Raw genomic sequence first — 26,151 nt, forward strand, 5'->3', positions numbered from 1 at the left:
CTGAATGACAAAACGGGAGAAGCTGTCTAATGCAAATTAGCTCGATAAGATGTGTATAACCCTCTCTAACTTCCGTACTGAGCCACTCAAACAGTTGAAAGGGGAGCAGTTAGAAAACCACGCAATATAACATGTACATTTTACTCAGATTTAGGCATGAGAGATTTAAGCATCGGCTATTGTTGAATTACACAAATTAATCAACGTGCAAGGATTCTCCCAGCTCATACGTGAATCTTCTATGGACATCCACATATTTGGGCAACGCCGCAATTAAGCGTGTATATATAGTGTATGTATAGACTATGCAGTAGGCCTGGTCTACTGACCCACAAACAAGCAGTCTAGTCTCACTGAGGCTACTCGAGGCAAAGGGGCCCCCTGGTTTGTGATCTTTTGAATTTCAGCGAGGCCTGGGCCCGTCTTGTTTTGATTTAAATAAATAGGGTTGTTCCTTTAAGAGTGAGCGAGGGAGAGAGAGAGAAGTTGGATGAGATCATTTTCTGGCTGGGATGAATCAGCTTTTCTCTGATACACACACGCACGCTTATTCGCCGGCATGACAAGCAACTGGATCCTAGACCCAACTTCCAGACCTCAGCTGTGCCTCACCAAAAGTCCTCTCATGCCTGGTCCTCATTTACACAGAGGGCTGAAGACACACACAGCTATCTATTGAAGTCTCAACTCAATGACAAATTCCTACAGTTAAGTCTGACTAGGAGTAACACTTTAGGATTGTACAGTAACCCTGAAGGACGAAAAAAAAAAAAAAAAAACGAAGCACAGCCTCAAAGTTAAAAACTTCTCTGGGAGAAAGGCCAGGACATCTGTTCTGCAGCTGACTGCTATACGCGACATCAGGCGACTGTTTAGTGTGGCACATGTGGATTTGTGACATCACATGTTGGCTGTTACACATGAGGGACAAAAGGTAGCGTTTGGTTTTCAGTGGAGGGCAACGCACTGTAGCGGGACAACAAGGTTAAAGTGTGCTTAGGGAGTCCTCAAATAACTCCAGCTTAGTCATGCTCTGGTTCCAGCTGATACATCTTCAACAAAATAGATGGGGACCAACCGACCAATCACGGCGGCGCTCGGCTTCGACGCAGGAGATACAACACCACCACCTGGTGGACAACACTGGGCGCTGCAACTCTGGCCGGGGGCCAGTATCAATGGAAATAATGAGTCGTGGTGTCAAATCAGAGTGGAAAGTTTATTCTCAAAATTGTTCATTACATAGTAGTGGGAAAGGGTTAGGCAATTACAATAATAATAAAAAAAGATATAACGTGTCACGTTTTACAATACTGTCCTAAACCATTCTGTACACCTAAGAACTGCAAAAACACTTGCACAAGTCAAGATGACTAAATCAAAAAAACCAAGGGCAAACAGAACGAGGAATAACTAAAAACATGAGTCTATGCGTCGAATGAAACTGCGCCAGGTCTTTCTAAAGCAGTTCACTAACCATTTATAAATATGGAATCATAAATTAAAAATGGCTTTTTAAAAATCTAATCCCGCACCAAATGGAAAATGTCAAAACTGCTTGTTTCTCAGTAGGGGCGGTCCCTGCGCTCCTGACGATGGTCCCTGGGAACGAGAAAAACACATGAAGAGGGGGGAGGAAGAGGGGGAGGAACAGCACCACACACAGCCCCCGGTCTCCGTGGAGACCACGTCACGAAAAAAAACCTGAACCAAAATCAATATTTTTCCATCAACTGCAGATGAACGTCTCTATCAGGCAAGGTGTTAAGTTTCTCTTTACACACTTTGCAGCACAAGTGAATTATGCGTCTAGGGTGAATTATGCGTCTAGGGTGAATAGATATCACCATGGCGCTACGCTGGGCGTGTTTCCTCACCTCATGTCCATCTTGCCTGGGGGCCCCATTCCTCTGCGGCCCCTGCCCCCCATGGGGTCCATGGGGGGCCCCCCTCTGCTGGCCCCCCGGAACCCCCCACGGTCCATCCCCCCGCCGCGGCCCCTGAAGCCTCCGCCACGGTCACCGCCCCACCCGCCCCGGAACCCTCCTGGCCCCCCGGGACACCCAGGACCCCCTGGGCCTCCGGGCCCCCCGCGGTCCATGCCCCGGCCCCCACGCATGCCCATGCCCCCCCGGCCTCGCTCGCCTCCTGTAGGAGAGGAGAGAAACACACGTCAGTCACAGCCAGAGGGCACACAGGAGGAGGGCAGGTCCTCACATGGAGGTCAGCTCTGACGCAGTGAAGACCCAGCATCTCACAGCAGAGGTCTGTCTATGTGGGCCTACAGGCATAGCAACCATACCTCTAGGAGCAGTCTGTGTGTGTGTGTGTGTGTGTGTGTGTGTGTGTGTGTGTGTGTGAGTGAGAGAGTGACCTACCAGGGGGAGAGAATGGAGGCCCCCCACCTAAGCCCTCTGGTTTGGGGGCTTTGCACTGGTTACACTCCATCCTCCAGGCGAAGTTCTGGTTCCCACAGCCCCTAAAGAACCACACTGATGAGCCACAGCAGCCTGCACGCATCACAAGGGCCCGTATATGGATAATAACAATCATGATGATCTATGGGGGTACGTACGGGTTAGGACACTCCCAGTCTCCTGCCCTCTGCTGCATGTTGCCCCCCGGGGGCCCCCCTCGACCCATCCCCCGTGGGCCCCCCCGGGGCACGAAGCCCCCGCGCTCTCCTCCACGCCCCATCATACCTGGCAAAACACACACACATACAGGGCTTAGCATGTCACTCAGGGAGCAGGATGGAGACAGGCTGGTGTAAACCCTGAGGGTTTCTGTGAAAGCAGGAAGCGAGAGTGAAGACATACCTCCGCGGGCCATCATGCCGTCCCTCATGGGCATCCCCCCCCTCATGCCCCCCATCATGGGCTTACGGCGGGCCATGGACACCTTCAGCCTCCGGCCCTGGAACTCCTTACCTGGAACGGGAGAGAGGGGGAAGGAGAGAGAGAGAGAGATGTTACAGTTAACTAGACCAGTTTAAGATCCGGCTTTCCCACGAGGGGAGAGGTGAACGGTTGCCGATGTAACCCACCATCAAAGTGTTCCAGAGCAGCTTTGGCACAGAACGGCTCTTCGTATGACAGGGTGGCGTCTCCCTTGGGCTTGCCAGAGTCTTTGTCTGTGTAGATGTTGATGGCAGGCTGGCCCAGCCTGCGGTTCATCTGAAACAACAAGGGTTTGTTACTATGGGAACCACACCAGCAGTCACCCAGGCCGCAATAGGAGGTCACAGTTCACGGTAAGGTTTTATCCTAGACCAGTCTTCTTCCCCCAGTCTCCCTCCCTCCCTCCCTCCCTCCCTCCCTCCCTCTTCTCCCAGTGTCCCTCCCTCTTCTCCCAGTGTCCCTCCCTCTTCTCCCAGTGTCCCTCCCTCTTCTCCCAGTGTCCCTCCCTCTTCTCCCAGTGTCCCTCCCTCTTCTCCCAGTGTCCCTCCCTCTTCTCCCAGTGTCCCTCAGTCTCTCTCTCTCTCTCTCCCTCCAGTCTCTCCCCCCCGTCTCTCTCTCTCCCCCCCGTCTCTCTCCCTCCCCCCCCAGTCTCTCTCCCCCCAGTCTCTCTCCCTCCAGTCTCTCTCTCTCCAGTCTCTCTCTCTCCAGTCTCTCTCTCTCCAGTCTCTCTCTCTCCAGTCTCTCTCTCTCCAGTCTCTCTCTCTCCAGTCTCTCTCTCTCCAGTCTCTCTCTCTCCAGTCTCTCTCTCTCCAGTCTCTCTCTCTCCAGTCTCTCTCTCTCCAGTCTCTCTCTCTCCAGTCTCTCTCTCTCCAGTCTCTCTCTCTCCAGTCTCTCTCTCTCCAGTCTCTCTCTCTCCAGTCTCTCCCTCTCCAGTCTCTCCCTCTCCAGTCTCTCCCTCTCCAGTCTCTCCCTCTCCAGTCTCTCCCTCTCCAGTCTCTCCCTCTCCAGTCTCTCTCTCCAGTCTCTCCCTCCTCACCCTGATGGGTCCCACGTGTTTGAAGAACTCGGCCATGGTTTCCAGAGTGGCACCCTCAGTGAGGCCTGTGATGTAGATGGTGCTGTTCTCAGAGTCATCCTGCTCCTCGGGGCGCCCTGGGACACACACAGCAGGGTCAGCAACACACGCAACACACACACACACACAGCCAGGGCAGCAACACACACACACACAGCAGGTGGTGGCTGGATGGTTCCAGGTGTGTTTGGAGGCCTCTACTCACCCATATCCCGATCTGCTCCGTTGTCCATGGGTCCTGTCGTCCCGGCGGGAGAGAGAGAGACGGAGGCACACGTTAGGCTGCAGCTCGCACCACCACCTTTGACCTCCTGACAAGTATGTATAAGTGATATCCCAGACACTCCTTGTTGACACTCAAGACATTTTGGAAAATTTGAAAATGGTACCTTGTGGTAGACCATGCTTTCCCTCTTAACGGAAGATTTTTGATATAAAAAGAAATAAAATACCTCAAACCCTTTTAAAATATAAAAATGTGCCATTTGAATGAAATCAAAAAGTCTGTAACCAGATACTAACACCCCCAAAAAAACCTGGAGGGGTGGGGGGTTCAACTCTTAATGTTCGGCCGCAAATTCATTTTCAAAACAGACACCTCTCTTGGCAGCAGTCATTCCTTATTAAATTCTCATTGTAAAACCTTATGTTCTAGGTTACCATAAGCAGTGATAGAAAAACCTACAAGATTACCCTTTTGTGTGAAAAAATAAAATGGGAACCTTTTGTAAAACTGATGTGTCAAGACAACCGATCTGGATCCCCTCTACTCCTTTTTATCATAATAAACCATGTATATCAATATGTATAAATATAGTTGCCATCCAAACACAAAATGACCCTGCTCTCCAATGTAAAAGGTTTTAAAATCAGGTGAATACTCCTGAGCGGAACATGCTCTAGCAGTCTGAAAGTCTGGAGTGGACTAGCCAGTGTAATTCTCGTTAACTTACCACCGGGCTTACTGAAGCCACCTCTGTCTCCAGCGATGCTATGAGGGAATAAATGGAGAAATGAAGCCGATTTCCCTTTTTACAGCCTTCCACGCCTTTAGCCTCTGGGGCTCTTGTGGGGGGGGGGGGGGGGGGGTAAGGAACACAGTTCTGCCTAGCCTACCAGTACTTCAAAACATCCCCAAAAATGTCTAGACAAAGAAGTTCACTGGAAATGGGGGGGAATTAACAGCAACTATGTGGTCGTGTTTCACTAGAGGGGCCACAGTGTTCAATAGCAGATAAAGGCTATAACTGAGTGACTTAGTTTCCACCCTTGGGAAAACATGGGATAAATCCCATGTGTTTGTTACAAAAGATAAAGAGATTTCAGATGCAATGCATGTTGGGATAGTTCTACGCTGGTTCGTACACACATCCTTGATAACCACAAAATATTTTTACATTTGAAACAAAAAAAATGTTAAGAGGAACTGTAAACGTTATGTTTTGTCTCAAGTGCAATGCATCTGAAATTTGACAAAAAACAGGTGATTACATTCACCTTTGAAATAGAAAATAAATACAAAACATTTTACATCATTGTGAAAGACAAAAAAAACTTTGAATTTACACAATTGTAATAAATATCAAATGAACTAGACCATTTTACAATGTTTCCCAAAGTATATACGAAATAACAGTAGTTGGAAGTGTTTCCCTTTAAAAGAGCATCATCTCATCTCCTGGGTTAATGATGGAACCAGAACCTGATCAAGTCCTGCGTTTAAGCAGCTGCCTCGACATAGAACCGGTACTTTCTAGAATAGATGCTTTTAATGGCTGTCACTGTCACCTGTAGCGTATAAATGTGACAAAGCATGTTAAAAAAGGTGCTCAAAGGAATGTGATTTAACATGATAACATTTGTAATTGAAAAACACATTAAAATGACATTAAATAACAATGCTCCCATTGAAAATATGTCTTGAAGGGAAGTTAAAGCCATCGCAAACCAGTCTGCCAAATTATCCAAATCAAATTACAGAATATACATCTTAAGGCTGGAACCATTTTATTAAAAAGGCAGACTAAATTTGTGAAAAGCTGTCAACTTCCCAAACAGGACAGGTTCAATAACATTATCCGATACACAGTAAGAATATTTAGAAAATTTGGCTAATGCGTTATGTTTAAGTGTTTAAGTAAAAATATGTTAATTATTATCACCACCCATATAGGGTGAACACACACTTAAAACACACTAGCACACATACGCACTCTTAAGGTTTAGGGCAAAACACCTTTGAGCATGAGCAGATCATCTGGGTTCTCTAGAACAGATCGGTTCATCTTTCATCTACGAGATCTCAACTACGGCATCAAATGAGCCTGGACTGAACTGTGTGAAGTCAATGTGGTGCCCAGAGAAGCTGACAGGGAGTGGGGAGCAGTATGTGTCAGGTTGTAGGTGCTGAGCATGGTTCTACTATGGGGGGGGGAAGCCTGAGGTGTGATGGATGCATGTAAAATGTTCTCTTTTTAACTCCCAGATGTGTTGAGTCACATGTGTGCCTCAAATAGCACACAAACACAAAAAACTCTTAATTAGGACAATTTATAATTATAAAATAATTGATGGTAGTTGAACTCTGTATGTTTGTTGGAAATATACCCTTGAGGTAAGTTTTTTATTTAATTTTTTTATGTGTAAACACGATTTGACAGTCAAATACCTTTGATCCTTTTCATTTTTCCCCTCAAGAAAATAAGTTACTTAATAGTTCCAACTCAGGTAAACTCTAGTATTTCCGTGCTGTCAAGTCACTAAAACCAGCCAAAACCCAAAGTCTTCCAAGAAAAGCTACAGCATCTCTTTTGCTGATGTCATTAATATTGCTGATTAAGTACCTGTAATGCTGGGATACAGCAACAGGAAATATCCAAGTGAATGCTTTAGAAGTCCAGCTCTCTGTTCAGAAATGTGAGCCCCAACTCTGAGATTGACCCTTCTTACCTTTGGCCAGACAGCAGGGCTGAGAGTTAGATAGTTCTGGAGGATTCTTCCTTTTAGTGAGGCCCGTGAGGACCATACTCGGATTATTAAATCAAACTACACGAGAACTTTCATATGGACCAGATTATTATTATTATTTAATTTTTTTACTTTGAGCTGGTTAACGACAGAACCTGTGTGTGTCACGGGCAGGGAACCATCCATCCTCAGCCCTGCCTAGCCTAGCCTCACCACCTGTGAGGGGGGAGGAGAGGAGGCGTCAGGTGACAAGGAGAGCCACTTACCTCAAGCCTCCACGGCCTCCCATTCCTCCGCGCCCCCTGGCGCCGTGCATCATGCCTCCCCTGTCAAAGCCATCCCGGCCCGGCCCGCGGCTCTCACCGGAGCCTGGGTAACCTGCCGGCTCAGAGCCGTAACCGGCACCGTTACCGGGGCCCTCCTGCCGGTAGTTGTCTGAGGAGACAAACGGTCGTTTTCACATCTAAATAACTGCCTCAAGACATCGGTTGAAGGCATGATACTGTGGAAGTACTGTCAGAACCACACGCTTCTGATCTGCTATTCTGCTCTGATCCCCCCCCCCCCCACACACACACACACACACACTACTACTGTGGGCGTGGCTAGAAACATCAACTAGTACTGTGGGCGTGGCTAGAAGCATGGGGTAGGAACAGGGATCATACTGTAATGGCTGGACTGGCCGTATCCGCTCTGTGGTCCTCCCTGCTGGCTGTACTGGCTGGCGGCCGCCTGGCCGTAGGACCCTGAGGCTGGGGGAGGGTAGGAGGAGGCCTGGGCCTGTTGCTGCTGCGGGGGGGCCTGCTGGTGGTAACTGCCTGCCTGCTGGCTGTAGCCCCCCTGTTGGGCCTGGTAGCCGCTCTGCTGCTGGCCGTACGCGGCCTGCTGGGAGTAGCTGCTCTGGCTGTAGCCCGACGGCTGGCTGCTGGCGTTGTAGCTGAGGAAACAAACACAGGACACACACACACAGTCAGGAGTGTACTGATTCACACTGAGGCCCTGAGAGAGCTGCTGACTGGAGTAAGTCAAATACACCACAGTACAAAAGCGCTCCCGAGCAGCTTCCCTTGTATGGTGCCTGGAGTGTGCCCCTCCTGCTGTGACAAGCAGCCCCTCACCTCTGGGGAGCAGCGGAGGCAGCCTGCTGGCTGTACCCGGGGTAGGCCGTCTGGGCGCTGTAGCCCGGTTGGGAGCCGTAAGACGACTGGGACGCCGCCGGAGCAGCTGCCGCTGGGGTGCTGTCGTAGCCGCTGGCCCCGTACAGCTGGGAGGGCTGAGAGTAGCCATGGGCGCCCGCCTGGGCTGCAGGATAGCCAGCTGGGGGAAAGAGGCAGAGGGGTGAGGAGCGAGCTGGAGGGAAGTGACTCTACAGGGTTAGGGGGGGGGGGTTTAAATCAATCTGGTTTGAGAAGGATTTGTATTTTTGATATCCCTTCCCGGCTTGTTTTAGTTGTACGGGAGGAATAGTGTGGTGCGGGTTGTGAGACGCATAAGCTGAGATGTGAGAGCAGATGCTCATGTGAAGCCATAGAGGAGGGTGTCAATGCGGTGGAATGGAGGTGCATGCATGCAGAGGAAACGGTGTCTCGAACCTGTTTTACTGCCCGCTGGACCGAGATAGTGACAGAAGAGAAAAGATTGCATTTCAGAAAGAAACAAAATACACAAAACAGGTTGTCAGAAGGCACGTTTATATAGACAACAAAGACACCGTAGGACAAGGACAAGACCAACACTTAAAAGTGCTGTGACTAATGGTGTTTGGTGGACATCTCAAACCCACCACCCCCACATCACAAACATGGTACAGTCACGATTGTACTGACCTGCTGCCGGCTGCCCATAGGATGAACCATACTGTTGCTGCTGCTGGGGGGGCTGTGCATAGCCTCCAGCAGGGGTTGCAGTCTGGGCATACCCTGTCTCAGCTGCAGCCGGCTGGGCATAGGACCCATAGCCCTGCTGGCTGTAACCCTGCTGGAGCACACAGGTACCATCTCATCAATCAACTCACAGGATAGGCTGGTTGTCAAGTATTAAGCTTAAATTGTTGCTGTTGAGATTTAAATAACTGGATTGATATGATAACCTAGGGGATATCATAGGGGAAGCCTATGATGGAGAGTGGGTCACACTAGTTGAGCTGGTTTCCACACCTACCTGGGCAGACTGTCCATAGCCTTGTGAAGGCTGAGCAGCGTAAGATCCATAGCTGCACAGACACAAAAGGATCACTATATTACAAACTCGCTGTTATACTTTTTTTTATTTTTACGATTTGCTTTATCAAGTCGTATATCTTAAGGACTCTACAAGGTAAACACTCACCCCTGCTGTGCGCTGGCTTGGTTGTAGGAACTGTAATCTGAGAAGAGGGAAGAAATAGTATTAAAGGGTAGAACAGTAAAAACATACTTCAGATACACATCTACGACTTTACATACATTGAAACTAACAGATTCACATTTCTAGTGCTATCCCCTTCAGCACGTGTGCACAACATAACATGTAATACACCATTGACGAGGGCGAATTGTTTGGGACAATAACATGGCCCAAATGAGACCCTTACTGCTAAAAGGTGAAGTCAACGCTGGCATGTACTGTAAACTTGGAATGAAAATGAACAAGGCATCGCCGTTTTCCTCCGTTTACAAAAGGCCGCCAAAGGCGCGGAGTAGCTAACTTGACCTAGTAGCTAGCCAGCTAACAGTAGCATGTATGCAGCGCAGCTAGCTACGTTAGATGACACACAAATGTTGGTAAATCATGTATTAATCCCCAAGACATTATTAGTGCTTCGTCAAAAATATACCTGATGTATTTAAACAACATTTGCCTGGCTAGCTAACTAGCCTAATAATGGTAGGTCTAGCGGCACCGCGCTAGCCCCTCCACCCCTCCCCCAGACCCTCGTTATGTGGCGGCGAGGTAGTGGCTGTTTCTGACTGTAGGAATTCAACGTGTATTTACGGTCTAAACTATGGATCGAAAGTCATTTGAGCATAATAACATCTAGAACAATGTTTAAATGATTTAGTTTATTCAATGAGCAGTAGTTTTTCCGTCTGAAATAGCGAATAAAATATCGACAAAAACGTTACTCACCCGGAGCAGACGCCATCTTCGTTTCTTGTCGGTGCAGTGTTGCTGGAGTTGCCAGTTTGGTCCACTAACCCGCGATCAGAGAATGTAACTGACTTTGTACTTAAATAAAATGCAGCTGGGTTCGACTTCAACGATAGGCTATGCCCCCCGGAAGTAATGAACCCATTTCCGTCGAGGTGTATTTTTATGGGCAGAAATATGCGTCACCGGAAAAATAATTTGAATACTTTACTTGAACTGCCAAACTTGAATAATTGCGTTAACGACGGAATCTGAAAAACACATTTTAATTTGTATTGTTGAAATTTAATAATTACATAGAACAATCTGAATAGCATAAATTCAAATTGAATTCATTAGTTCGGAACTGAATTCCTTTCAACTTGAAACTGAATGTCATCTTTTTACAGTCATTGGATATTCATAATTCGCTCTGAAACGATCCTGTCACCAACCTGGCAACCCATGTAACGCAAACAGGAACTGACACGCACTAGCAGATGCTTGCAAGATAGTGAGATAGCTTATAGATGTGCAGTTTGCTAAGTATCTGTCATTATTTAAAGTGAGGGCTGGCAATGAGATAATGGTAAATGTACAGGGGCGAACAACAATTAGTAACGTCTGTCCTTCTCATGAAACTCTGAATCGAAGTACTCTATTTGACGATGTTGGAGCCCGTATTGTCATTATGGTTTGGATCAAATCAACCCGGTTTCTTCCTTGGTTCAACGTGCCTAGTTAGTGCAATGATGCTTATGTGGCTTGGAGGCATCCAAGCCAGTTTAAGTTTAGGACCTGGAGGAGAGTTCCCCGGGTTTCGAGGTGATCTCACGCTCAAACCACATGGATTAAAAGCAAGTCTGTCGTGCAAGATTGTTTTCTAACCATCTCAACTCTCCCTCTCTCAGATCTGTCACTCTATGCTGTCAGTCACGATGAGCTTCCGTCTCTTCTCTACAACGCTCTTCTCGTGCTCTTGCTCGGACCGTGTCAGGAACGACGCTGGGGAACGTTCTCTCTCCTCGTTCTATCGATCCTGTCCATGGTCTTATTACCCCCGCTATACACGCTTCTCCTGTTTATTGGTGGCGGAGAGGCTAGTCGGATATCTGGGTTCTCAGCCGTCCAGCTGGCCCTGTTTACGGCCCAGTGCCGCCAGGTGAAACAGAGGAAGATGCTGAGGTGTATACCGGTTTGGTTTCTTCCCTGGTTGCTGCTACTGTTCAACCTGATGTTGCTGCCCAACACATCTCCCCTCCTACACTTCTGTGCCATCTGCATAGGGCACAACTGTATCCTTCTCCTACTCTTTCTCCTCCGTGTGTCGAATGTAGATTCAGTCTGTTCTGTTGGCTCATCTTCAACAACCACCTTAACTTCTGTTCTGGAGATCGGCAGTCCTTTGTCGCAGAGCTGCAGGGCGTAGCGATGGCGAAAGGTTTCTACATCCTTCCTGAGTGGACCTACATTCCTTCCTCCTCCCGGCTGCGGCTTCCCACACACGGACCTCCTCACAGGTGAGAACATCACGTCGGCCCACGCTCTCCTCCAGGGCTCGCAACAAACACTGCTCACTTCCTCACTGTCCCAGTACCGTCCCTAACTGAACTTGACCTGTCCCAAACTGTACGTTTGATTGCTGGTTATAAATTCCCTCCAGGTCTGGGTCCCTCCCCCTGCTGGACCCACTGGGGCGGGTGGATCTGCCTAGGAGACCGTCCGGGGAAGACCCCCCCCTCTTGAACCCACAGTCGTGGGCGGGGCCAGCACCTCATTGGTTGTTGGACGGTTCAGCTGCAGCGTCCGAGGCCCAGCACCTGGACGAACAGATGTTGAGGGCGGGGATCCAGGCCTCCCTTCAGGGGGCCCCTGAGGGCCCCCATGCTAAAGTGGAGGTCCCCAAGTCCTCAGTTTCCTCTATCAGGTCTGGGAGCTGTGCAGAGCTCATGCATTTAGTCGCTGAAGGTTTAATCACAGTTTCTGTAAAAAGGAATTCCTATGATTTCTCCAGAAAAAAACATTCTAGTGTGTGACTTAGCTGCTCTTTTGAGATTACTTCGTTGAGGTGATTACATGTATATTTTTATTTGTTCTCTCAGGCTACAACAACTGGAGAAGATGGGTTTCCCGACTGAGAAGGCTGTGTTGGCATTGGCTGCCTCCAAACAGCTAGATGGCGCCATCTCCCTGCTGATTGATGGCAGAGTTGGGGAGGAAGCGGTGGTCACGTCGAAAGGGAAGAACATCCTGCCGCCACACCAAACCTGAGAGGTCGGCTAGGACACTGGAGGAATAAGTGATATTGAGGAAGTACTGTGTTTTATGCTTGGGTTTGAGAAAGTACTGTGTTTTTATGCTTAGGTTTTGCTGAGCTGTTTGATGGACCCTGTGGGCTAAAGTAAACAGAGAGGTGTGCGTGTACACGTGTGTTCATATAACTATTAAAATACCTGCTGATGAAGGAAGGACTGTAATGACACAACTGGCCTTTTAGAAACACAATTCAACAATGATTTATTTTGTCAACCGTTCTACTCGAGACAAAACACATTTGCAAGCGATTTGAAAGATGCCCAAGTGGGAACATACATCTACATGACACACATCAGCATACAAAACGAAGCACTGCTATTGATCATTAAATAACACAACAACTTTGATATAATAAGAAACAATCAAACCTATTTTTTTTGTTTGTTTTTTACTGTGACAGAGAATTCAGTCTTAAAAAGAATGTCACAGTGGTACGAAATAATACAGAAATGTCTTCAAGTTCCGTCAACAGTTTGAACTCCTGGTCGGTGTGTCTGTGCTTGTGAGAGAAGCTGCTCTATGATGTAATAGTTTTACCATGCTGGGGGATATTGTGGTACTATTTCATACAAATAGGAGAGGACTGCTGTGTTTAAATTAAATATTTTTGTAATACAGGGTTTCATGTTGTTGTAACTCTGTCTAAAAAACTGCTACGTGAAGACAACATTAACACTATACTTCTTGCAATTTCTTGTATCTCACTGCAGAATGTAAATACAAATTCTCAAAACAAATCAAGGTGGTAAAGCAGTTACCACATAACTGTCTGAACTAGTTTGAACGTACACCTTTTAATATGAATCTCAGCAAGGTTTGTGCCGTCTTCATCTTTATAGTGCACTACATAGGTAAAACAATATAATGGAAATATAACAAACAAAAAAAAGAATATGAGAGAAGAGGTTTGTGTTTTGGTGTCCTGAAAACTGTACATGCTCAAAAATATTTAAATAAGTAAACCTTGGAGATTTCAGAGACAGTGTGATCGTCCAGGCAAATCTTCAGAGGCTGCCTGTCTTTTCTGATGCCTCTCGCCCCTCTCTCTCTCGCCTCGCTCTCATCTAACCACCCTCATTGTCCAGGCCTGCTTTCAGTTAAACGAGCACCACTAGAGATATTCCATATCAGCTTTTCCTCTGATGTGTCATGAATGTGGTGACATGGTTTCCTGTGAGCCCCGGCCACGGGACAGCGACACGGGAGGAGACACTGGGTGTACAGGGACGGGGGTGGGGCTGAGGGACCGGAGGGTGGTACAGGTAGACTATGGAGCGTCAGTGGAGTTTCCCTGAGGCACCCCCCCCCCCACACACACACGCTCTTCATCTGATGGTACAGCCCGATGGAACAGGTAGTATCAGATCGGGGAGGGGGGAGGGGGGAGGTCGGCACTGCCTGGGATCCTCAGGGACAACCAGGGGGCGCTACTTCCCCAGAAGCTTGGTGTCCGAGGACAGAGGGGGGAGGGGGGGCGGTGGGGCAGGACTCCGGCCCTCTTGCCCCTGTAGAACCCTGGGGGTTCTGTACCAAACGGGCCGTCTCCGGACCCCAGATCAGGCTCTGTTGGAGAGAGACACAGTTTGGGCCAGGCCACCCTATCCACCAACAGTATTCACACACAAATCACTTCACCGTTAACAAAGTGTGTTATGTGTTTATATTATATATTACTTTTCGCTCATGTAGCGTAAATTCACCTTTTTCCTTATCGTAATCGTTATGTGTAGAAATCTACTATTTCCTGTAGGCATATCGGTGTGCTTGTTACCAGCCCCTGGATCTGCCGTGTTACCAGTGTGTCTTCTTGCCCAGCTAACCCTGGGCCTGCTGTACTTACAGCTGGAGAGCTGTCTTGCTATTCTACTACAATGTCGTTTTTTCTATTCTTAATACTGTTATTTTTGGGCAGTGCTATAACCTTCGAGCAATCTCTGGCACAATAATTTCCTTCAGGAAGAATGAAGCTTGATCTTATATTATCTGTTGATCTATTGATTATATCTTATCTGATGTAAGAGGCCGAAGGAGGCCAAGGTGAGGGTGAGGGGTTCCCAGGGTTACCTGGCCAGATGATAGCCTCCAGCAGAGTGACCCTGCGAGCCAGAAGCTCCAGGTCTGCCTGCAAGTCTTGGAACATCTGCAAGCTAAGGTCCTATCAGAGCACATCGACAGAGGGCACGGGGTGAAGGGAGGTGGGCTGAACCAGGACACGTCTTGGGGGGTTTCTTGGCTCTGCACACGCCCCCCCCGGCCCCTGTCCTGTCCCCCGGCCCCTATCCTGTCCCCTGTCCCCTGATCTGTCCCCTGGTCTGACCCCTGACCCCTGGTCTGACCCCTGACCCCTAAGGCTGACCCTGCCTCCTACCTCCTACTCACCATGGATACCAATCATAGTCTCGAGGATTAAAACCCTCTCGGCTAAGATCTTCAGGGCCTCTCTGATCTGATGTATGCCGTCCCCCTGTGGACACAGATACAGCCGTCAAGGTAAAGAGCACAAGCCAAACGACAGCTCGCCAAGATGCCAAGTCATTCCCGTCACTCGGTCAATACATTTCAGCAGTTAGCAGGTTAAACATACAAGTCACGCACGGAGCCCCCCCCCAAGTTATGCCCCTCCCCCCACCTCTCCCCGACATCTCTCATTGGTCCTCGTTCTCATGCAGTCGTCCCCTGGCCAATCGAAGCCATGCTGACCATGACAACATGCTCGTCACAGTGCGTCCATGTTGTCGGGGAAACAGAGTGGAGCCGACTGGATCAAGGCTGGATCAAGTTGAAATCATGCTATCCACATTACATACAGTGTGCCACTATGGGACCAAGCAAGCTTTTACAAGGTTTCGATAACACTGGTTTGACACTGATCACTTAAGAAATTGGTGTGGTCACTACAGGTATCTCATGGGGTGATGACAATCATCTTTTACAAGATTATTTATTGGTTGAATATCTTATAATTATTTGATTCCTGTTTATCATAACAGCTTTAGAAGTCATTCTATGAAGAATAAACATGAAATTGTGAACACAAGAGTCAGACACAGACACAAGCAAGCATGGTCCATGGAGATGACTGATGATGACGTGCAGTGAATAGATGATGTTAGGTCATATTATCTGTTAAAATCATTCTCGTTTTGGTCAAAACACACATGCAAGGTGTTCATGTGTCCATGAGTTAGTGCGGACATTTCCCACAGTGATAAACAGTTGATGTGTCAGTCTTGCAAGAGAGAAATGGTAGACAGTGCCTGTTGTAGGACCGATGCCGCCATGCATTGTGGGACACTGGAGGATAGCTGTATCCACTTCCATCTCTAACCCCTGGTTCACTCTAACCCATACACCCAGCACTAACACACCCTTACTGCCCCTCTAGCTCAACTTAAGAGTGAGATTTGGCATATACATTCCACAGTAAATGGAGTATTTATTGGCAATTAATCCATGGGATTTTATACTTATGTTTTCATCTGTTGTTATATTCATCATACGTTTATATCTACAGTAAGGCCAAAATGTTTGTAAAAGAACTAGACGTGTGTGTGAGAGAGAGTGTGTGTGTGTGTGTAAAATGTACTGTGTATAACTAGTTATTTGTAGTTGTATCTCTTCTCCACTCACATGTAGAGTTAAGAACCAGATGTGTGTGTGTGTGTGTGTGTGAGTGTATATGCCAAAGACAGAGGTGTGACTGTGACTGGTCGCCATGGAGACAGCAGCTAGCAGAGGGACTCAGACGGCGTTGGCGTGGGAACAGGACAGTGATGTGACGGGGTGAGAGCCAGGACACACCCCAAGGACCAGAACACCATGACAACCACAACACCATAGCAACCACAACACCATAGCAATCACAACACCACAACATCATCACACCAACATATACCACACACAAGTACTTGATTTTGTTTTTCAAAGCAGATGAATATCCTGCATGCCATTAAACACTGCAAGACTGCACAAGACAGTGGACAGGGGACACTGTAATGCTGGTGACTGGACAGAGATCTTGACAATGACCACATAACTCATTCAATGTCGTGGGAATTCATGGTTAACAATGAAAATATCTTACATTCAGATTGTTCTTGTAAAAAGAAAGAAAAGTTAGAGATTAGACAGAGAGGACATCCATGTCTTTTAAAGTAGAGACATTCACAGTCTCTCACTCCCCCCAGCGCACAGCAAACGTCAACAGAGGGTTCATGTAACACCAGGAGTGACCTCAAACAGGTCTGTGTCATTAAGGAGTGCACCAACAGTATATAAACACCCAACAAGTCAAACGAAGACTCCAGCTGTTAAATGAACACTCTGACGTCAGCTGTGATGAGACCAGTGAAAGGATGAGCCCCACTCTGGGAGTCATCCGACCCCCTCATCCAACCCCCCTCATCCAACCCCCTCATCCAACCCCCTCATCCAACCCCCTCATCCTTACCGGCAGACCCTTGTCCCCCGGCTCCCCTTTGGGTCCAGGAGCACCCTGCGGGGAAACAATTTACAATCACACAATATTCATTTAGAGGATGCTGAACCATCCCAAGCAACGTGCAAATACTGACTTTCTCTCGAAAGCTTAGCAAAAGATCAAGGATCAGAAGTGGTCACAAGGAGTCTTGTGTTTACTAAGCCACAGCGCAAAGTAAAACTGTGTTGGAAAAAGAAGATGTGTAGCTTACATGCTCTCCTCTGAAGCCTCTCTCTCCTGGATGACCCAGAGAACCCTGGAAAGCCAAACTCAGGTTAGATGTTTGAACATCTGGAGGTGGAAGACCGGGGGGAGACTGAGGGGGGGAGACTGAGGGGGGGGGGGAGGGACCTGCCGATGTTACTCACCCTCTCTCCTCGCTCCCCTTTAGGCCCCACGGGGCCCTGTGTCCCAGGGGCCCCTGCCTTGCCCTGCAGGCAGACAGAGAGAAGAATCAGACATTAAGAGCCGTGACACCTCACGACATTTCAAATGTTACATTTCTTTCTGCACAGTTCACAGACAAAGCTTACGTTCTGTCCAGCGGGGCCGGGGGGGCCAACGGGCCCCTGGGGGCCTGGGGGCCCTGGGGGACAAGGCAGAGACATGGCTGTCAGCAGAGAGCTGGAAGGGTCTGCTTCTACACAGCACTAGATAAGCTTCTAGACTGCACTATGGAGAGTTCTTAGTTATGTAGGTGCTGTGGTGTCTGCTTGTAGTAATGCTTAAAGACAGAGAGAGAGAGAGAGAGACTGAGAGAGAGAGAGAGAGAGAAAGAGAGACTGAGAGAGAGACAGAGAGAGACAGAGACAGAGACAGAGACAGAGAGAGACAGAGAGAGACAGAGAGAGAGAGAGAGACTGAGAGAGAGAGAGAGAGAGAGAGAGAGAGAGAGAGAGACTGAGAGAGAAAGAGACTGAGACAGAAAAATTGAGGGATGGATAACCAAACAGATAGGCAGGCAAGCAAGCAGACAGGCAAACGGGCAGGCAAGCAGGCAGACAGGCAGACAGACGGGCAGACTCACCAGCAGGCCCAGGGGGTCCCTGAGGGCCAGGCATAGGTTTACCTCTTTGGTCGAGGAAGGTGTTGGATATGAAGTGATCTTTGCCCTGACCTGGAGCAAACACGCCAATGGACAATGTGGTGAAACGTTGTCACTGCTATTGCTGTCATCGCCAGCAGGGGGCAATGCTAGCACATTAATGTCAAGGTAACCGGTTAAAAGTCTTGTTTCAGTAAATTCAGTATGAAGGCTTTATTTCACATAGGTCATAAATGTATATAGTCTTGATATGAGACCAGATAGTCAGTTGTCCAGCACACACTGAAAGGCCAATCAGTTTATTTTCCTGTCACACATTTACACTTTCCTTGTCCAGCATCTGTTCAGTCCTCTTCTGTCCTCAGACAGGGTTGGGGTTAGTTAGCTGTCCTCCTCCTCTCTACCTGCCTCTGCTCTGACACAGAGAGGAGCGGAGCCAGGCTCTAACCCTATCTCCCCCATCTCCTTCTCCTCCATCTCCTTCTCCTCCATCTCCTTCTCCCCCATCTCCTTCTCCCCCATCTCCTTCTCCTCCATCTCCTTCTCCCCCATCTCCTTCTCCTCCATCTCCTTCTCCCCCATCTCCTTCTCCTCCATCTCCTTCTCCTCCATCTCCTTCTCCTCCATCTCCTTCTCCCCCATCTCCTTCTCCCCCATCTCCTTCTCCTCCATCTCCTTCTCCTCCATCTCCTTCTCCTCCATCTCCTTCTCCTCCATCTCCTTCTCCTCCATCTCCTTCTCCCCCATCTCCTTCTCCTCCATCTCCTTCTCCTCCATCTCCTTCTCCTCCATCTCCTTCTCCTCCATCTCCTTCTCCCCCATCTCCTTCTCCTCCATCTCCTTCTCCTCCATCTCCTTCTCCCCCATCTCCTTCTCCCCCATCTCCTTCTCCTCCATCTCCTTCTCCTCCATCTCCTTCTCCCCCCCCCTCTCCCCCATCTCCTTCTCCCCCATCTCCTTCTCCCCCCTCCCTCTTCCCCCTCTCCCTCCTCCTCCTCAGCTGAGAGCTCAACACATCTGGAAGAGGTTGAGTGACATCACCGGTGGACAGGTCCTTGTCCCAGCTTGTGACGTTGGAGTCTTCTTGGATATCTCCGCCTTCTCAGATCTGGGGGAACTTTGATGCAGGTTTTGCAGCCACCAGTCCACCTTACAGCGACGCTTTCAAGACTGTTAAGAAGGTAGGATCCTGCCTGCCGAACCCTCTCTCTGTTCCTGTCTCTCTGCAGCTCAGACTGCAGCCATCGCAAACCGAGTCTGTGCAGAATGAGGTCACTTCCTGTGCTGTGGCCCAGAAAGAGACCACCTATTGCGAGGAGTGTGTCTGTATGAGTGTGTGTGTGTGTGTGTGTGAGGGGAGTGGATGAGGGTGCTGGTCTGACAAGGATGGACTTCACATCTGGATTCTCTGCTTTGGGACGAGTCCAGGCCCATAATACTGGGGTGTGAAGACACACAGACTGAAACGGAGCATTCAGCCCACAGAGTAAAGAGCTGAACCAGTAGTGTGTAGACTGATAGTCCCTGAAGCAGTTGAAGCACGCTACAGCAGCAGGGAAAGTGTTTATAGTGTGTTTGTGTGTGTGTGTGTGTGGAGGTGCAGGGGCTCTTAACTCACCACGCTCTGACTCTGGGATGCCGGGTGCTGGGGGGCCAGGGGGGCCGGGGGGCCCAGGCATACCCTTCTCTCCAGGGAGCCCGGGGGGGCCACGGGGGCCTGAGGAGAAGGACGACAGACCGGTCACAGCTCTGGAGAAGCAAGAGACTAACCTGCCCAAGCTCCATGGTGACCAGGCTCCATGGTGACCAGGCTCCATGGTGACCAAGTTCCATGGTGACCAGGCTCAATGGTGACCAGGCTCCATGGTGACCAGGTTCCATGGTGACCAGGTTCCATGGTGACCAGGCTCCATGGTGACCAGGCTCCATGGTGACCAGGCTCCATGGTGACCAAGCTTCATGGTGACCAGGCTCGGTGTGATGGCGCTGAGATGGTGAGTCTGGGGGATGGTGGTGGACTCAGAAAGGAGACGGGGAGAAAGAAAAGGAATGGTAGAAAGAGAGAGAGATGGTGGAGAACGAAAAGTGTGTGTGTATGTGTGTGTGAGAGAGAGAGAGAGAGAGAGAGAGAGAGAGAGAGAGAGAGAGAGACAAAGTATATTAGGTTGCAGTGCTTGGCAGTTCAGTAGAGAGGCTAACATCAGCAGCAGGGAGGCGTGTGTGTGTGTGTGTGTTCAACAGGGAGAGGGGAGTGTGTTCCCCTCTAATTAACAGGAGGGGGGCTTAATGGTAGTGTGCTGGGAGCACACAGGGGGATCTGGGAAAACTCAAATAAACACCATTAAACGCCGACGAGCATTAGCAGCGCTGGAGCATAATAAATTAAACGCTGCCTGTGTGTGTGTGTGTGTGTGTGTGCGTGTGTGTGTGTGTGTGTGTGTGTGTGTGTGTGTGTGTGTAGGGGTGGGAGTTAGATGTGTTCCTGCTTCCCTCCTTCAATGGTTTCTAATGTTGCTGAAAACAGGCGAGTAAGGAGCCGAAATGTGACTGGTCCCACTGGCCCAACTGAACCAGCCAGAAACCCAAACAAAGTACCTCACACACACAAACACACACACACCATATCTGACCTCATTGTTTGCACTTTTCCGGAGGTAACGCTCTGCTCGACCCCCCCCCCCCCCCCCACCCAGCACAGACACACGCACACATCATCCATCTCCTCCTATCTGGTTTGTCTCCTAACCTCACAATGACACTCTCCCCCGATTGACGCAAGCGACAGCAACCTTCGCTGTCCCGTACTTATTTTTATTAGCGCCATCGACTTGGCGAGCAAGTGGGTCGTTAGCAATGTTGTTCCTGAGGCCCTGGCTGGATCTGACACGGCTGGATCATTAAGACTCACACACACACTCACACACACTCACACACACACACTCACACACACTCCGCTCACCTCGTCCTCTGTAAACACTGCAGCGTGTTGTGTTTCTGCTGGGGGGGGGCGGGGGGGGCGGGGGGGCACACATGGCCCCCTCGAAGGAGCCCCTCCAGAGTGTGTGTACTGGTGGGCTAGCATGACGGCTAGCATGACGGCTAGCATGACGGCTAGCATGACGGCTAGCATGACGTTGAGACAAACAAGATGCTGTTTTTCCTACAGACTGATGGTGTGTGTGTGTGTGTGTGTGTGAGTGTGTGTGTGTGTGTGTGTGTGTTGGGCAAATCAGGGTTCTCCCGCTCAGGAATGTCTAGTTTTCACGCTGATTCAGGAAAAACTACCCGAGGCAACCGCAAGCTCTCCGGTATCTCATCAACCACGACCACACAGCTGTCATGGCTAGCATGGCTCTCTCTCTCCTGGCCTTCTGAGCGAACACACTCTCTCCTGGCCTTCTGAGCGAACACACTCTCTCCTGGCCTTCTGAGCGAACACTCTCTCTCCTGGCCTTCTGAGCGAACACACTCTCTCCTGGCCTTCTGAGCGAACACACTCTCTCCTGGCCTTCTGAGCGAACACACTCTCTCCTGGCCTTCTGAGCGAACACACTCTCTCCTGGCCTTCTGAGCGAACACACTCTCTCCTGGCCTTCAGAGCGAACACACTCTCTCCTGGCCTTCTGAGCGAACACACTCTCTCCTGGCCTTCCGAGCGAACACACTCTCTCCTGGCCTTCTGAGCGAACACACTCTCTCCTGCGGTGTCATAATCACATCTCCTTTTCTTCTATCCAGGTTTGGTGCCTCTCGCCACCAAACGTTCTCTTGACAAGATCCCGAAACATGAAACGTGTTTTCAGTCAATGTTACTGTTTGTCTTTTCTGGGCTACAGGCATAAAAATGAACTTAAACATTTCGGGAGAACCTATTATGGAATGTAAAGCATCGCGCGGTCTGTGAATGCTTGTGGAGAAACAATAATACTATGGACATATGGAAGGCATAAGGACCCTTAGATTGTCTATACAGCTCATGTTCCTTTCAGATTGAATTCACATGGTGCTTTTCAGAATGTGAGTTGGTAGTTTTGCTCTAAATCTCATCTCAACCCAGAGACGGGTCAGATGTGAACACAGGGGGTGGGTGACCCCTCCCCCTCCCCCCTCCCTCCCCCCCCCCCCACCCCCCTCCCTCCCCCCCCCCCCACCCCCCAAATGTTCCACAGCGACACACCCTCAGCTTACCGCTAGAACAGATGTTATGACAAAGTTATATTACTATTTATTTTATTATCATCTGAGTCAGAACTGCCTGGGGAATCTGCAATTTTCCAACAGTTATTTATTATTATTATTATTAGAACTATATAACTATCTGAGAAAAGCCACAGATTGATGTGTTCTTGTGTGTCCTGCCCATAGGGTCAGAGAGGGCAGGAAGGCCTGTTTCCATGCGGGGTACGATGTGTAGTTTAAGAACAAATATTTTGGCAGCTCTTTGGGAACCCTGTGCTGAATCAGCACGAGCCGTTTTTAGGAAGTCCTACGGTTGAAAAGTCAACACGTGGTAGGAGCTGGTGCTGGAAGTCATCACCTGGCTGAGCTCTCTGAGGGCAGACATGGTTTTTTTCGTGGAGGAAACTGCGGTTTTGCGGAAGAACCGAGCGCCCTCACAGCAAAGCAAACATTCTGCTTTAGGAAGTTCGGAGTGGGTTTACTGGAGTGGAGCTGAGGGGCTGTTTTAGCACCCCCGTTTCAAGGCTTTGGTTGTGACACACACTGGAGAGACCCCCGACATTGTCACCTTTGTGCGTTCAAACACAGTGGGTTAAGTGGCTGGCCGGGGTGCAACTGACCCCGCCAGTCTTTATGAGGCGTCGTTGACAAACTGCGTCTTCTCAGACGAGGTCAGATTGTTTGACCCACAGTTCAAAGCGAACTCCTCGTGTGTCCGGCTGAATCCTGTGTCAGTAATGGCTGTGCTGTTCCCATGCTCTGGCTAAGTGTTGGCTCCAGGTGTGTGTCTTACCCACTGGTCCCCTGGTGCCAGGGGACCCCAAGGGGCCCTTCACCCCCGCCTCACCCCTGGGGCCACTGGGTCCGGCCGGGCCGGGCAGGCCCCGGGATCCTGCCATGCCTGGAGCCAGAGAGGGGAGGGGAGGGAATGTGAGGTGACGTGAGGTAACGTGAGGTAATGTGAGGTAATGTGACATAATGTGAGGTGAAAGGTGGTAATGTGAGGTATGTGAGGTAATGTGAGGTAACGTGAGGTGAGGTAATGTGAGGTGAGGTAACGTGAGGTGAAAGGAGGTAATGTGAGGTATGTGAGGTACGTGAGGTAATGTGAGGTCACGTGAGGTGAGGTCACGTGAGGTGAGGTAATGTGAGGTCATCTTTGGGAGGTTGTGCGGACGGAATCTTACCGTCTCTCCCTGGCGTGCCATCTCTCCCTCTCTCTCCCTGTGGGCCTGGAAGAGAGATAGCAGAGATACACTAGTGAGCGGGAACACGCTCATAGACGGAGCCTAAGAGAAAGAGGCCTGGGAAGATGAGGCCTGGGGTCTGGGGAGATCTGAGGGGCTCTACAGACAAACCAGAGCCCATGGGCCGGTCATGGGAAACTGAACCTAGTCTCCCGTTCAGTAGAAACGTTCTTTCTCTGCCCGGCAACAGAGTTAGACTGTTTCCCTCTCTCTGACTCCAGGAAGAGATGATGTTAACCTGGAGGGGCTTGTGGCTGAACCCCATTTAGAGGTAATTGGATGGAAACTGATCCGCTATTGAGAGGCCTTAGAGAGGCCCAGCACCCAGACGGCCTCGCTGCAGCCCAGGGCCTGGCTGTGCTCCAGCCATGGAGAGGCTCATGTCCTGGAGGGCTCTCTCTTCTCCACACACCCTCACAACCCTGGAAGTGAGCAGCACAGACCGGATCCAGCGGAGGAAAGGCGTGTGTGCGGGTGGGACAGAGGAAACAGGATACGGGTGCAGGGAGAGCAGGTAAGGAGGAACATCAGGGAGGAAACGACAGTCTCTCCCTCCTCTCTCCACCATGACTGAGTGTTTTGTCTTTGTGCGTTGGTCACAGACGAGCCTGTGCGCCTGACCAGGGCGACCCTCGACCTCCGTCTGAGGGAAACATACCTGCGGGCCCCTGCTCTCCTGGGGCCCCTTTAGCCTGCGTGACCCCCAGGAGAGAGGAGTCTGGTGCTGTTCCTCCTTCTCCCTGGAGGGGAAGCTGTGAGGAGGCAGGAACAGACAGCAGCAGGACCTGGTGGACAGACAGACAGACAGTCAGTTACACTTTGAACATTTGAATTTCCGTGGCGATTAATAAAGTGAAGCTCTGCCCATAGTGGACCGTGTGTGTGTGTGTACCTTGGCTTCAAGGGAGCTGAGTCGGTCAGTCAGGGCTGTGATTCGACTGCAGTTGAGACAACCTGAAATCACAAAGAGAGAAAAACAGGTGTATGAGAGACAGAGAGAGAGAGACAGAGAGGTGTATGAGAGAGAGAGAGAGAGAGAGAGAGAGAGGTGTATGAGAGAGTTGCATGAGAGAGACAGAGAGAGAGAGAGAGAGAGAGAGAGAGAGAGAGAGAGAGGTGTATGACAGACAGAGAGAGAGGCAGGAGGAGGAGGTGTCCTACTGGAGGAGGGCTCTCCGGCGCGGGCAGGAGGACGTCGGAGCGTGGACGGCTTCCTCACAGCCTCCTGAGACAGCAGCTGGTTCGCTGTCTCTGCACAGGAGGAGGAGGAGGTTAGGGGTGCAGGGCAGAGGGCTGGATGGATGAAGGGTAGAGGGCAGAGGGTAGAGGGCTGGAGGCCTGGAGGGTACAGGGTACAGGGCAGAGGCCTGGAGGGCACAGGGTAGATGGTAGAGGCCTGGGGCTCATGCCAGACTAGGCCCCTGGCTCTGTTCTGACTGGCACACAGTCATCATAAATCCTGCCTCATCATCGCCTCATCATTGCCTCTGTGTCGACTCCTTCCAGCACAAAAAGCTCTGTTTCCCCAAGCTGCTCTCATCTGGCCCCTCTTTCTACTGGGTGAAAATGCTCTGCTGCGGAGAGAGAGAGAGGGAGAGAGAGAGAGAGAGAGAGAGAGAGGGAGAGGGAGAGGGAGAGGGAGAGGGAGAGGGAGAGGGAGAGGGAGAGGGAGAGGGAGAGGGAGAGGGAGAGGGAGAGTGAGAGGGAGAGGGAGAGGGAGAGGGAGAGGGAGAGGGAGAGGGAGAGGGAGAGTGAGAGGGAGAGGGAGAGGGAGAGGGAGAGGGAGAGGGAGAGGGAGAGGGAGAGGGAGAGGGAAAGGGAGAGGGAGAGGGAGAGGGAGGAGAGGGAGAGGGAGGGGAGTAGGAGAGAGAGAGGGGGGTGCGGACAGGAACAATAGGCTCCTTGTAGCCAGAGCATGGACACTCTCCTCCCGGCTCCTCCTTGACTTCATTTTATGGAGTGTGGGAGTTTGTGTCGCCGGGCTAGGGGATGTTCTGAATGGACTGATCTGGGTCTGGGTCTAGTCTGGACAGCCCAGGTGGGGGTCTGGGTCTGGGCCTGGGTCTGGGCCTGGGTCTGGGTCTGGGTCAGGGTCAGGGTCTGGGTCTGGGTCTGGGTCTGGGTCTGGGTCTGGGTCTGGGTCTGGGTCAGGGTCAGGGTCAGGGTCTGGGTCTGGGTCTGGGTCTGGGTCTGGGCCTGGGTCTGGGTCTGGGTCTGGGTCTGGGTCTGGGTCAGGGTCAGGGTCAGGGTCAGGGTCTGGGTCTGGGTCTGGGTCTGGGTCTGGGCCTGGGTCTGGGTCTGGGTCTGGGTCTGGGTCTGGGTCTGGGTCTGGGCCTGGGTCTGGGTCTGGGTCAGGGTCTGGGTCTGGGCCTGGTCTGGTCTGGACAGGTGGGGGTCTGGGTCTGGGTCTGGACAGCTCAGGTGCTCCAGACACCAACAGCAGACCCAGGTTGGCTCAGCACCTCATTAGTGGCCAGACGGCATCTCTCTCTGTGTGTCCACCCAGAGCAGGGTGTCCACTAGCCAAGACTGTGATCACACACACCACGACACCACACCTGCAGACTGCAGAGAGAAGAGACTCACACACACACCTGCAGACTGCAGAGAGAAGAGACACACACACCTGCAGACTGCAGAGAGAAGAGACACACACACACACCTGCAGACTGCAGAGAGAAGAGACACACACACACACCTGCAGACTGCAGAGAGAAGAGACACACACACACACCTGCAGACGGCAGAGAGAAGAGACTCACACGCCCGCACACACACACACCCCACTTGTAAACACACGCACACAACACACATGCACCACAGATGTAAAC

At 50.4% G+C, this 26,151-nt stretch overlaps 3 protein-coding genes across 6 annotated transcripts in view; 1 reads left to right on the forward strand and 2 right to left on the reverse strand.

Annotated features, from left to right (window-relative positions):
* Nucleotides 1-1,200: 1,200 nt before the first annotated feature.
* ewsr1b (EWS RNA-binding protein 1b) lies at nt 1,201-10,166 on the reverse strand. Of its 3 annotated transcripts, none has more exons than XM_084694833.1 (17): nt 10,054-10,166; nt 9,274-9,310; nt 9,106-9,157; nt 8,772-8,919; nt 8,538-8,552; nt 8,064-8,262; nt 7,611-7,882; nt 7,209-7,377; nt 4,929-4,966; nt 4,181-4,213; nt 3,937-4,052; nt 3,047-3,176; nt 2,820-2,930; nt 2,576-2,702; nt 2,379-2,479; nt 1,878-2,148; nt 1,201-1,602 (listed from the first exon to the last, which is right to left on the reverse strand). In XM_084694833.1, the coding sequence occupies exons 1-17, from the start codon at nt 10,067-10,069 to the stop codon at nt 1,566-1,568; spliced, it is 1,872 nt and encodes a 623-aa protein (XP_084550959.1). In that variant the 5' UTR covers nt 10,070-10,166; the 3' UTR covers nt 1,201-1,565. The 3 variants fall into 3 exon arrangements, with proteins under 3 accessions (XP_084550959.1, XP_084550958.1, XP_084550960.1); XM_084694832.1 differs by having other exon boundaries at nt 8,772-8,922; XM_084694834.1 differs by lacking the exon at nt 8,538-8,552 and having other exon boundaries at nt 8,772-8,922.
* Nucleotides 10,167-10,511: 345 nt separating this feature from the next.
* rhbdd3 (rhomboid domain containing 3) lies at nt 10,512-12,989 on the forward strand. Of its 2 annotated transcripts, XM_084695127.1 has the most exons (6): nt 10,512-10,878; nt 10,965-11,348; nt 11,447-11,573; nt 11,717-11,980; nt 12,156-12,327; nt 12,418-12,989. In XM_084695127.1, exons 1-5 carry the CDS (start codon nt 10,722-10,724, stop codon nt 12,322-12,324), a joined length of 1,101 nt encoding a protein of 366 aa, XP_084551253.1. In that variant the 5' UTR covers nt 10,512-10,721; the 3' UTR covers nt 12,325-12,327; nt 12,418-12,989. The 2 variants fall into 2 exon arrangements, with proteins under 2 accessions (XP_084551253.1, XP_084551252.1); XM_084695126.1 differs by having other exon boundaries at nt 12,156-12,989.
* Nucleotides 12,540-26,151, reverse strand: part of emid1 (EMI domain containing 1) — a 42,034-nt gene continuing 28,422 nt past the window's right edge. Inside the window, 14 exon segments of the mRNA XM_084695125.1 lie at nt 12,540-13,832; nt 13,835-13,932; nt 14,749-14,833; nt 16,820-16,864; nt 17,061-17,105; nt 17,218-17,280; nt 17,383-17,435; nt 17,877-17,966; nt 19,513-19,611; nt 22,867-22,974; nt 23,261-23,305; nt 23,979-24,105; nt 24,213-24,274; nt 24,482-24,571. Coding sequence (XP_084551251.1) covers nt 13,797-13,832; nt 13,835-13,932; nt 14,749-14,833; nt 16,820-16,864; nt 17,061-17,105; nt 17,218-17,280; nt 17,383-17,435; nt 17,877-17,966; nt 19,513-19,611; nt 22,867-22,974; nt 23,261-23,305; nt 23,979-24,105; nt 24,213-24,274; nt 24,482-24,571 — 1,046 coding nt within the window. The 3' untranslated portion in view covers nt 12,540-13,796.

Source organism: Hypomesus nipponensis, chromosome 28 (genome assembly GCF_054491055.1).
Source record: "Hypomesus nipponensis isolate SF chromosome 28, ASM5449105v1, whole genome shotgun sequence".
Lineage (NCBI taxonomy): Eukaryota > Metazoa > Chordata > Actinopteri > Osmeriformes > Osmeridae > Hypomesus > Hypomesus nipponensis.